Genomic DNA, 12,471 nt, shown 5'->3' with positions numbered 1-12,471 from the left:
AATCCAAACTAGTAGGAGGTCGCACTTATCCAACCTCCTACTACGAAAAATGCTCTGGAACGGCAGTCGAAGTGGAAGCTCCAACTAGTGAAGTCGGGGGATTCGCACTACTCGAAGTAGGGTGATAATGGCGGCGCCCATGGAGCCGTTATTTAAATTGTCAATAAATAAGTGAAACTTAAGTTCTCTTGTGTGCAGCTGTTCCAAACGCAGCCATTTGACTCAACACATTCGTCATGTTATTAGGCCTACATGATATTGTGTCACCATAAATCAGTAACGTGCGGTCAGCTTTATGGCTGGTGAGGCAGTGACTTTTCCAATATCGGATTTTCAAATATATATCAATAATTGCCAAATACCTTAAGTTAAGGTAAGTTTCAGATGTCGCTTTCTGAACATAAGGTAGGCCTACATATTAAAACATACTGCATTTAGAGAAAATGCTATTAGATATCTCTCTCTCTCACTCACACACACACACACACACACACACACACACACACACACACACACACACAGGATTCAGTGGTCCAGACTCGGCGTTGGCGCAGGGGGCGTAGGTAAACAACGGTGGGGCAGTGCCATTTAACAAGTTTGAGTCAAGTTCACCATATAACTGGCGGCAGAGTCACGTTTAGTTCTACCTAGGCTACCTACTGCACAGGCTGCGCTACTAGGCCTGCTAGGCCTACTCCTCCTCCCTACACCAATATGTCTGTTAGAAAGGTGGACACCACATTCAGATCAGACGCGATATGTGTCCAGGATTATACTGTATTTTTATAGGCCGTCAAGATACAAGGCAATTCTCAGTGTTTTCTGGTCTTTGAAAGAGGGGACGCTGATAACCCCAAGCCACACGAGCATTTTGGACAAAAATGCTCTTATGGTGAATTTTGAGGTCTGCTTATCAGCGTTCCTTTCACTCCACCACTCGAAAATACAGATCCGATGCTTGCGTTGTAATAGGTTACACAGCAACAATTCACACTGTGCATTCAACAACAGAATATCACCCCACCGGGATGATCCTTCTGGTAGCCTGTGATAATGATAAGATAGATAATGAAGCCAGACGTGGCCGTGGTCATGGACAGCTACCACCTCCGGTAGAAAAGACTAGAGTAGACAGAAAATAGGCACGACATGGTGCGTCATTTGAGGACACTCCTCCTGAGAACCGTCAACTATCCCACTCATCCACATCATACCACTGCGGACCCAAACTCAACCTAAATAGGCTAAACAATAGACAATGACGCTGAAATATTCCACAGTCGTTCATCTCGAGGATGGACATTTCAAAGAATGTCAGACGAGCCGAACCTCAAAGCGTGTATTATACAGCGTTTGATTATTATCATTTTAAACTGCCTCGTTAGGATAGCAAGCAACGTTATCATTGGGCATACTGGGACTGGCAAAGTGAACACACAGCCGCAAACCAAACCAAAATCCAGGAACCCACAACCCCTAGTTCGTTCTGTTGCCAAAATCACTCGTGATGAATTATTCTTTGAGACATGTAGCCATTGCTATGTCATTCAAAACATTCTCACTAGTTGCAGGTTAAGATTACGCCTGAAATGCATATGTGAAACATAGCTACTGTAAAACCAATGCAACCGAACTATTTTTCAAACAACTCTTCCTTCATCTTGACAAAATCAAATAAAACTTAGACCCAAGTCAACGCCACGGCGGGCAAATGTAATAATCAAATTTCCTTACCTTGAAATGCTGTCTTGATTACAGGGCTTCTCGCAATAATATTCTCACGGTTTGACATATCCAATCCAGCTAGCAAACTGCTAACGTTGTTTTGCCTGTTGCCTCCCATTCCACATAGCCAGTCTTTTCGGTTGTACCACTCACTGTGAATAATCAAATAATATTCTGTCCAATCCCCTGAATCAATTTCCTCAGCTCTGGTGTCGGTCGTCCATTCTTTATCACGTCTTGTTTCCCTTGGAAATCCAACTTTGAGAATGATCTTAGTTTCGTTATGAAATCCACTTCCATGGTAGCAGTCAACGTGAACAAGCTAGCATATTCTCTGATAGTGGCGCTATGACGTCACTGACAAAGCTAGACTCAACGGCAGAATGAGGGTGAGGCCAATGTGTTGCTCGCCGCACTACTCTATTTTTCAATGGGGTTATGCCAAAGCACTCAGAGTAAAGAAATGATAATCACACGTAGAAAATAGTGAAAACAAATATCAGGAAAAAGAGGGCACACCATACATATTTCTATTAAGTGTACAAAAACGTTTAATACAATATTACGAATTGCATACACAGAACGAGCAAAATGGCGCATGCGCTGAAGCTTGTTACTGAGGGATTGCGCAATCTGCGGTGAGGCCAACTCGGGAGTTGGCCCAAATTCAGTGTATTCGGAGCAGGAGGTGGGAAAATAGTGCGGTTTTGGCCACAAAAATGATTGAAAATGATTGAAACTGTTTAAATACTGCACAAATGGTAGTTATGGTAATTATGCTCGAAAACAGTAGTTATTATTGTTACTATTATTCACATTTACTGCATCTCATCATTCTCATGAAGTCTAGAAGAGACAGGTGAGGCACAGCCTCCCCTGCCGTATTGGAGTGCACGTGCCTGCCATAAATGCATTTTGTTTTTGCTTTATCTTGTAGATTTGAGGTAGTAGTCTACTTGCCATGAGAGGGGACCCGGAAATGTTTGGTAGGCTACCCCAAAGTTTTTTGATGGAAATGTATAGTATAGGTCCCCAGTACATAGAAACTGCCGGATGCTACTTTGTAAATGTTGAGCAATTTTTTTATTAGCATAATTAGCATACATTTGCATAATCACCTTTATGGCCTTATTAAAGGATCAGTTTGACCAATGTACGCAACCTTGGTGTGGTTTTGGGGGTTTTGGAGGATGCTTAAGTCGAGGATGCTTAAGTCATTTGTGACATTTATAAATGCCTATCAGATTCAGAATTCCTTTTAGTGTCAAGGGTAGACACATTTTATGCCTTGATGAGCTGATTTTAGCAACGTTTTTGGGTAATTTACATACCATAAACCTGACCTATTTCAATTATTTCTACCCATGGCCCTACTAGGCCTATATGAAGTAGATGAGCTATATCTATTGCCAAAGACATAGAATTAACCCTCCTGTTATACTTGGGGTCTATTTGACCCCAATCAATGTTTAACGTCTGAAAAATATGTTAAGTACATAGTTCTTTTGCTTCATATTTGATGACTTTTCCTAAATAGATGGGGTAAATGTGACGAAAGGGACATTTCCACAAAAATATTTTTCTTAAATGCTGTACGCATTTTGGGTAGGCTACATCCGTGTTCCTTGGGGTCAATTTGACCCCACATTGTGTTAGGTGTATAAAACATAAATGGAACATCCATATTTTGCAAATATTTGTTCTAGTCTGTTTAAATAATTTGAAATACATGAAAATAAGCGATTTATTAGCTATGTTTTTATGTTTTTTTGTTTGTTTGTTTTTTTAGAACATTTTGCTCTATTTAGGGCCCTGAACCCTAACAATTCTAATGATGTGGGCAAAGGCCAAAACTAATTAAAGGCAAACCTTTGGTTGATGGTTACTACAACAGCAATAGAATGTTGACACAATTCACCAACTGCATCCTATTATATTATATAAGCACTTATGGCACCACAAGGTAGGCCTATCAAAATGTGCACAATCTATAGTCGCATTGTGCATTAACTGATCATTTGGACTGCCTCTTGTAGTATAACCATCCACACAACTATGGTAGATGAATAGGCTATTGTGACTCCAATCACGAAAAAAAAACTTGGATGACAGTGCACCGGGGTGACAAGACAGCTTTGGTTCAAAAACAAACACAGTACCATGCTATGAATCATTTTCACAGAGGGAATGTCAGCTAGTGCCCTTAGGATCAACATGTACAGAATGCATGAGATCCACATGAGGCCACCTCACCTGTCAGATGTTAATCATCAGGCAAATGTCATAGGAACAACATACCATAAAATAAGTCGCAAAATCACCTCAGGCCAAGTATGTGGGAGGAACATACCGCATAAGTGGCATGTGTTTCCTGTATTTCAGGAGACTGACTGATAAGGCCATGAATGAAGAGAAACCAGTTCCTGAAGAGAGACTGTTTTGACCCTCATGTAGATGAACATGGCAAATGAGAGAAAGGAGTAGTCCTTCATCCAATATACACTACCAATTAAAAGTTTTAGAACAGTACACTTTCCCAACTATACTTTTTACTGACAATTTCAGTTCTATTTCAAATTCAGTGAATTACATGCGCCATTGACCTCTGAAAAAGTAGAGTAGATAGAGTAGTACCATTTATTAATCCCGAGGGAAATTAAGGTGTCCAGTCCAGCATATATACATAAATACAGAAAAAAACACAGACATTACACACATCATTGCACATGTACAGTATATTCACCATACAGAGCACACACTTACATTTAACCAAAGTCAGATCTCTCTCTCTCTCTCTCTCTCTCTCTCTCTCTCTCTCTCTCTCTCTCTCTCTCTCTCTCTCTCCAACAAAATGAACAATTGAAAAAAAAGTCAGCATGGAAAGAATTAATGGACAATACATTACACCATATACACCCAAACATGTTCCATGGGAGCAACATAAACCTTTTCTTCATTATGTGCATACTACTTCAAGCATAGTTGAAATCCTATGATGTTCCTATGATCCAATGATATTCTATGATATTCCAAAGGCTCTTTTGATTGACAATGTATCTCTGCTGGTACCAAACTAATACGCGTATGTTATACAGTCCTAAACATTCAAGCAAAGCTAATTTTGAATAGCCTATACAACTCTTTCTGTATGTTTGGGGATATGTTTATTTCTTCTGGGGTCAAAATTACCATGAATAGATAATAACTGATAATGCAGGTCGAGTGCCATTCAAAATGCCCAAAGCCACTGTACGGAAGAAAAAAAAAATCACAATAGAGAAAAAGCAAATTAAACTAAGATAATAAAATAGCAATAAACAAAGTAATAATAGTAATACAATTTCTTAGAGCATACATTACAAATTTTATTGGAACAACATGTGTCAAGGGTGCAATTATGGCAAATTGTTCTCTATCAAATAGGTGCTAGCCAGCATCCGTAACTATTACACTGTATAGCAGCTTCTCTATGGAGCCATCATCATCATCATTGTCACTGTCTTCATCTGTTATAGTCTCTTCTTCACCATCATCCCCTTGATTATTGGAACCTTTTGTTATTGGGTGGGTATATTGCAACACATAAGGATGAGGTGAGGATAGCTGAGAAGAACACCAATACGCTGGACAATGGTAGACTTGTTGCCTTTCCTTAGGGATCCATTTTCATCAATGATTGAAGACTGTAGACAACTTTTCTCTGGGTTCATGCCATCAGCTGAGCAAACCATGCATATATGAACTTTCTGTCAACTTTAAACCCTCTTGTCTTTACTTTCATCATCGCAACTTTATTTGAGGTGGTTGCATGAAATCCCACCAGGGAATGAAGAAGAAAACAACGTGTTCATGCCTTTGTCCAATTTCCACTGCATCTTGCAGATTGACCTTTTCATCTGCCACCTGCCCACTGATAATATGGTGGAGGGTTGTGGAGTCTGTAGTGAGTGGGTGAGAGTTTTCTCATAACACTCACAATTTGAGCCCAGTCTTGTCAGCATCCAACTTCCATTGTCCCTCCCCATCCTCTTTGTGTATCTTGGGCTTCATTGTTTTATCCAGTGTTTCTGTATACATCTCACTCAGTGACTGGGACAAATTGGAACTACAGATTACACATGACTGAGTCCACACAGAAAACCTGATCAGAGGTTGTTGAGATAACTTTTATCTCCAACTCCGTTATCTCGCCTTATGCATGTCTGGTCTCCATATCTGCACTCAGTGTTGTTGCACCATATGAGTGACGTTAAACATCATTCCAGCAAGAAAATCCTACATGGCAGCATCAGGGATATGCTGCATTTCAAACAGGTGTGATCCAACTTGCATAAAGGTGATGACCAGAAGCATCTGGTAGCATCTGTTGAAGACAATGTATTTGAATGAGCCAATTCTGTGAGCTATGAATGCTGGGGTGATAAAGCAATCTGTCCATAGACGGTCCGTGAGCCGGTCCATTTAAGATTGAGGTAATACCTCCATATGCAGCCACTATGAGCTCCTCCAGGCCAGTTGACCTAATGAGCTAATGCATGAAATGAGGGTCTGCATCATCCCAGGTCTCAGTATGACTGATGACCATTGTTGTGAATCACGGCATTTGATCTGACAATCATGTACAGCTGCATTTCAAAAGTATGTCACTGTACCTCATGCCAAGGTTCTTAAGTGAGTGTCTAGGTATAAAATGTTACTAATAACTGTATGTCCTTGTTGACTTGAAATGTCCTGAGTTTACTGAGTAGGTGAAGGTGTTGCTGTGCTTTTTTAAAATATTGAGTCCACGTGCTGTGAGAAAGACAGGGAGCTGTCCATTTCGGTGCCTAGGTACCTAAAAACGTCCACTTACTCCACTGTAAGCCCTTGGATGGAGAGTGGCTGGAACAGAGTTGATGTCTTGTCTCTGCCCCGGCTCCTTTGTCTTTGAGACATTCAGCTCAAAGGAAAGTTCTACAAAAGTTTCGCTCAGGTTGCAGTTGGAGCATCAGGGTCAGACTTATGTGCCACTAAGGCAATGTCATGAGCACATTTAAAAAGTGTCATAGCTTCCCTATGACACACAATGTAGTTTGTGTACACACAGAGAGAAGAGGATTGGTGATAAAACACAACCTTGAGGAAGTCCAGAGTTCAAGGCGATTTTTGAAGACACGCCATTGAAAAATACCTGCTTGTGGTCTGTCCAGAAGAAAACATTTAATACACTGGGTAAGTGCTGGGTGGATCTGAAGGTTGTAGAGCTGCTGGAGGAGTGTGTCAATATGCACAGTGTTGAATGCAACAGGATCCTGGTGTGTGGGTTTATTGAGTCCAGTTTCCTGGCTACTCTGTCCAGAAGTAAGAGGCTTGGATTCTCCACACCACAGCATTCCCTTTAGGCGAACTGGTGTGGGTCCAGCTGGTCTGATACCATACAGGAAAGAAGGCCACACATCACTCTCTCCAATACACTTGCACAGCACAGATGTTAATGCCACTGGTCTGTAGTCCTGGATATCTTTAGCAGTTGACTTCCATTGGTCAGGGGCACAGCCAGAGTCCAGGATATGCTGAAAAAGCCTGGTGAGAATACCACTTAGCTGGATGGAGCATTCTTTCAACACTCTCCCACCCTGTCCGGGCCAGAGGCCTTGTATGGGTTGACTATACGCAGTATGGGGGTCAATAGCTGCGTTAGCTTACACATCTCTCAACGGAGCATACATTGTTTTGAATATTGGAACCCTGCTGTTGGTGGTCAAACATTTAATTTTCCTACCTGGCTATGACCTGACTCTGACTTTCGTTTTTGTACATTATGAGATGTAGAGGTAGGCTATACAATTTGTGACATGTTGCGGAGGTTGATGCTGCACCACGTTTGGCAGTAATACTCAACAAGGTCTTGTAAAGAGCTGTGTCACCAGACTCTTTGCTGTTTTTTAATATGATAGCTATACCAGTGGGTCCAGTTATTTAAAAGTCGTCATCTTTGCCATGGCAGTTAGCAAAATGACATTTCTTCCCCATTTAAAATTCAATCAAATGACATACAATAGTGCCCCACCCCCCTCCAATAAAATAAAATACCTAACTGAAGTTAGCACAAACCACACATATGATTGCATAAAGTAAAGTCCTGAAAATAAGAACCTCACTCACTTTCCACATATGCTGTACTACAGCACCTCAAGTCTCTACCTTAATTCTGTGTCTTTAGCTATATATGTAAGTTAGCTCATGTAATTCATATAGCAGGGCCATGGGTAGAAATAATTGAAATAGGTAAGGTTTATGGTATGTAAATTACCCAAAATGTTGCTAAAATCAGCTCATCAAGGCATAAAATGTGTCTACCCTTGACACTAAGAGGAATGTTTAATCTGATAGGCATTTATAAATGTCACAAATGACTTCAGCATCCCCCAAAACCCCCAAAACCACACCAAGATTGACAGTGATGGGCAGTAGCTTAGCTACTTGTAGCGAAGCTACTAGTTTAACTACATTCCCCAGTAGCTTGGTCGTAGCTTCACTACTTTATTTATTAAGTAACTTCCCTGTAGTGAAGCTATTTTTTGTCTCAAGTAGCGATGTAGCTTCCACAAAAGCTATATTTTGTCCCGCAATGTTACTCGAAGAAAAAATGTTGACTATCTTTCCTGAGATCTAGGCAGTCACACAGGGGTTCCAAGACCCACCTGCATGTCAGAGGTGGGATATACTTGTAACTTCGGTGCACATGCCAGGGAGTGCCCCATACCGTCCCTCAGAAACATATCCATGTCCCCCCTTGGACTTATTGGGGTCACCCTACGCCTGTGGCCTATAATGATATTTGAAACATAGGCTACTGAATGTATAATAAATATCAATAAAGTATAGTGAGATCAATAACGTTTTTTTTTAATGAAAGTAGGCCTATCTGTTATTTTATCAAGCTGACATTATGTCGGGACCATTGAGAGTAAATAGAATTCTATTTACTCTCAATGGTCGGGACAATGTAGCTTTTGGTGTAGTGAACTACATTTCCGCACATTTTTGTAGCTTAGCTCACTACATTTCTGATGGTGGTAGCTTTAGTGTAGTGAAGCTTAATTTTATGGTTGAGTAGTTGATAGCTTAGCTCACTACATTTTACAAGTAGCTTGCCCAACACTGAAGATTGAGTAGATTGGTCAAACTGATCCTTTAATAAGGCCATAAAGGCGATTATGCAAATGTATGCTAATTATGCTAATTTAAAAAAAATGCTCAACATTTACAAAGTAGCATCCGGCAGTTTCTATGTACTGGGGACCTATACTATACATTTCCATCAAAAAACTTTGGGGTACCAAACATTTCCGGGTTCACTATGGGGCCCTATGGGCTGGCAAGTAGACTATAGGCCTAGGTCTTCAAGATTTTAGAGGATACCCGGTCATACCTTCAGGTGTCGTGCCGAAAAGCGAGTCCCTGCCAGAACACGAGTGCTCATTGAAACCAACGACATTTTTTGAGAGAAAACTATTCTATTTTTTGCAGAATGAATTACATAATTTATGAACTAAAAATATGCTTATGAAACATTACTCGTCCTCCACTTAATGTGAGCTATTTGAATGAAACCGTAACATTTGTTATGAAAATTCTTCGATTATTTTATGGAAATAATGCTGAAATTGTAACCAGCTCTTTGTAATAGCCTACTTCCAGAGGGAATGTAGATGCTTCATTGATGGGCTTTCCATCTTAAATTGTGTCGGATTTGACTGCAAAAATGGGTAAAACATATCTGAAAAATTGGTCATTGGTTTCCATTGGTTTCAATGAAGGCACTCGTGTTCTGGCAGGGACTCGCTTTTCGGCACGACAGAGAGGCATTTGTAGTATTAACCCTTGATTGTCAGATAACTGCAAATTATGACAAAAAAGCTTGCCTTACAATCCCACAATTAACTGTGCAATATGAGATCATGCATGACATCAACTCTAGTTGTATGCACCATAAATAACCAACATAAAAGACCACAGCAAAGACACCCTCCCCCCCCCTAAAAAAAAGACCCAACAAAAACCAAAAAAACAAAAACAAAAACCAACCCTGTTGAGCAGTTATTGGCTGTTCTAAAGATGAGTCAATAAATGAAGTAAATCCAGTTTGACTGATATTGAATGAGCTGTGGGGTTGAGCCCAGATTTTTGATTTGTGAAAAGTTTTTTCTTTTTCTTTTAGATAGGTCTTAAAGATTGAAAAGGGTACTCCACTTCAGCCAATTACAATATGCTGTTGTATTGGTCACGCTACCCTTGACTTGTCAGTACCCGGTGATGCTGCATTTTTTGGCTCAGCCCTATGAGCTATTCTAATGGGGGCAGCTTTTGTTGACATTTTTTTACAATCTTAACATAGGCCTTCGCCAAATATTTTCCCAAAAGGTATCCCTGTTTGCTAGTTGTCTGCTGATGTTGCATAACCGTTTGGATGTTTTTGGGAATGAATCAAGATGTTTTTTTTTACAGCATAAACTGCAACATAAACACCCCTGTACACTAAGAGAGGTGTGGGACAACTGATGAGCAGATATACTCTATAAACATGAGTAAATGAATGAGGTGTTATATTTCTGGTGAGTTAGAATATCCATACCACCAAAGCACCAAAACGTGGCAGGGAAATCTACAGGGTTTATTGAAGAGTGAAGTGTGGGTCACCAGACCAAACAAATAACAGCTGACAGCAAAGCATCAAGGATATCTGGGCTTCCATAATGCCCATGCAATGCCTCTGCCATTGACTTCAATGTCAAACGCATCATGGCAGTGATTAAGACAAAGACAGTCCTGACAAAGTATTGAACGTTCACATGATATGGAGAAAGTACCAAATTTCAACTGATTTGATGTGACCCAAATTTCTTTCTTTTTTTCTGAAGAAAATTGTTATTTTATTACAATATTCCAATAATGCGAATTTCTCAATTCATGGTTTCAACTTTAATGGCTTGTAGATGCATTGCCCACATTTTGAACTTAATCATTCATTTGTTTATTTTTTACTTATTTTGGCCTTCCAGCTCCGAAAAAAGTAAAAAAAACAAAAAAACAAAAACAAATGAATGATTGGAATAGTTCAAAATGTGGGCAATGCATCTACAAGCCATGAAAGTTAAACATTATTGATGGAATTATGGAAATAAATAAACTTTTCCATGAGATTCTACTTGTATGGCCAGGACCTGTAGTTGGTAAGGGTGGTATTGAACCTGCTACCCTGTGATCTACAGTCCAGCGTTCCTTTTCTCCCCAGGAGCCTTCCTTATCCCCTATGTTACCATGGTGGTCCTGGTTGTCATCCCCATGGTCTTCCTGGAGTTTGTTCTAGGCCAATCCACCCAAAGGGGCACAACCAAGGCATTTGCCCTGATATGCCCGCTTATGAAAGGTAAGGCATGCACTGAGGGAGCACTTGTGGGTTTTTTTTTCAGTTACTGTATGATCTAGCTTAAGATGATTGAACATTTTAGTTTTATACAACACAATACCTGAAATACTACTGTCAACCATCTAGTCTTACAGTCCAGCCAGTATAGACCATTCATACCAACATTGCAGCATCACCTTTTTTTAACATATGTAGTGTTGTCAGTCCAATAATACATTATACTGCCTGTTAAAAACAAATTACTATGTAATTAGTATGTAATGTACTAATTGTACATTAGTATTTATATGTAATATTCACAAAATCAAGCACTTTATTGTATTCATAAGACACTACAATTCCATTTGTCTACTCTCAGGATTAGGTTTTGCTCCAGTAATAATGTCGTACCTGACATGCATCTACTTCAACACAATTGTGGGCTGGACTCTCTTCTACCTGCTAAGCTCGTTCAGCAACCCACTACCCTGGACATATTGCAACGCCACCTGGAATGTCGCAGAAAACTGCTCCACAAGTGACTACAGCAACGCCACTCACCTGAGCTCTCCAAGCCAGCAGTTCTTCAAGTAAAGTCTCCTTGATGGGAAACATGTAGACCTATGCAGATGCTAAAATTCAGTGCCACATATTCCAAACGGTTCCAAACCAGAGCCGTCTAATGAGAGAGTTGTGACAACTGGGGGCAAGGGAGTCGGTTGGGGATGCGATTCACGTAGATTTTTTCACATAGTTTTTCAAATTCCTCCCAGTAAAAGGGCCAAACTATGTATGTATCATGGTTGTCGACTGTGAATGAAAATAATACGGTACACTTGGTTGAGGTGGGGGGTTTGGTAGCATGTCATTTTTCCGACACCCCTTTGGTCCGATTCGTCAATATTCCGAAAATTTCCCATTAATCCTACAGCCCACTAACTCGAAATAATCAAATGAAACCCTTTGCTCCGACAGCTCAATGTTCCGACCAATGGCTGTTTGGGGTTGGTCATCATCCCAGGTCGTAGCCTAGGTCCTGCTTTTCCCGGTGCCAAGTAGACTTCAGCTGCATGCGCTGCGACGAGCACGTAGATGCCGTCTGAGTCGGTCTTGCTGTGCCCTTACCAAAACCACCCCTAAACATAACCTGTCATTAATGCAATGTTGCCAAGTTTTACAATTGTGCCCTACCCAAAACCATTCCTAACCCTAACCTGTCAGTAGGATATTGCAATGTTTCTGATTTTTAAATTTGTGCCTTGACCAAAACTTTCCCCAAACCTAACCTGTCACAGACAGCAGCATGACCACTGCGTAGGCTTCAGAGATGACGGTGATCTAAAGCAGCTTTTGGT

The 12,471-nt window shown here is 40.5% G+C and overlaps 1 protein-coding gene across 1 annotated transcript in view; it reads left to right on the top strand.

Annotated features, from left to right (window-relative positions):
* LOC134458063 (sodium- and chloride-dependent GABA transporter 2-like) overlaps positions 1–12,471 on the top strand; it is a 29,126-nt gene that overhangs the window by 2,253 nt on the left and 14,402 nt on the right. Inside the window, exons 2-3 of the mRNA XM_063210166.1 lie at positions 11,003–11,137; positions 11,496–11,706. Of these exons, the coding sequence (XP_063066236.1) occupies positions 11,003–11,137; positions 11,496–11,706 (346 nt within the window). The remainder of the gene's footprint in view (positions 1–11,002; positions 11,138–11,495; positions 11,707–12,471) is intronic.

Source organism: Engraulis encrasicolus, chromosome 11 (genome assembly GCF_034702125.1).
Source record: "Engraulis encrasicolus isolate BLACKSEA-1 chromosome 11, IST_EnEncr_1.0, whole genome shotgun sequence".
NCBI classification, from domain to species: domain Eukaryota; kingdom Metazoa; phylum Chordata; class Actinopteri; order Clupeiformes; family Engraulidae; genus Engraulis; species Engraulis encrasicolus.
The sequence above is the reverse complement of the archived record's forward strand: the minus strand, read 5'-3'. Positions and strand labels throughout refer to the sequence as shown.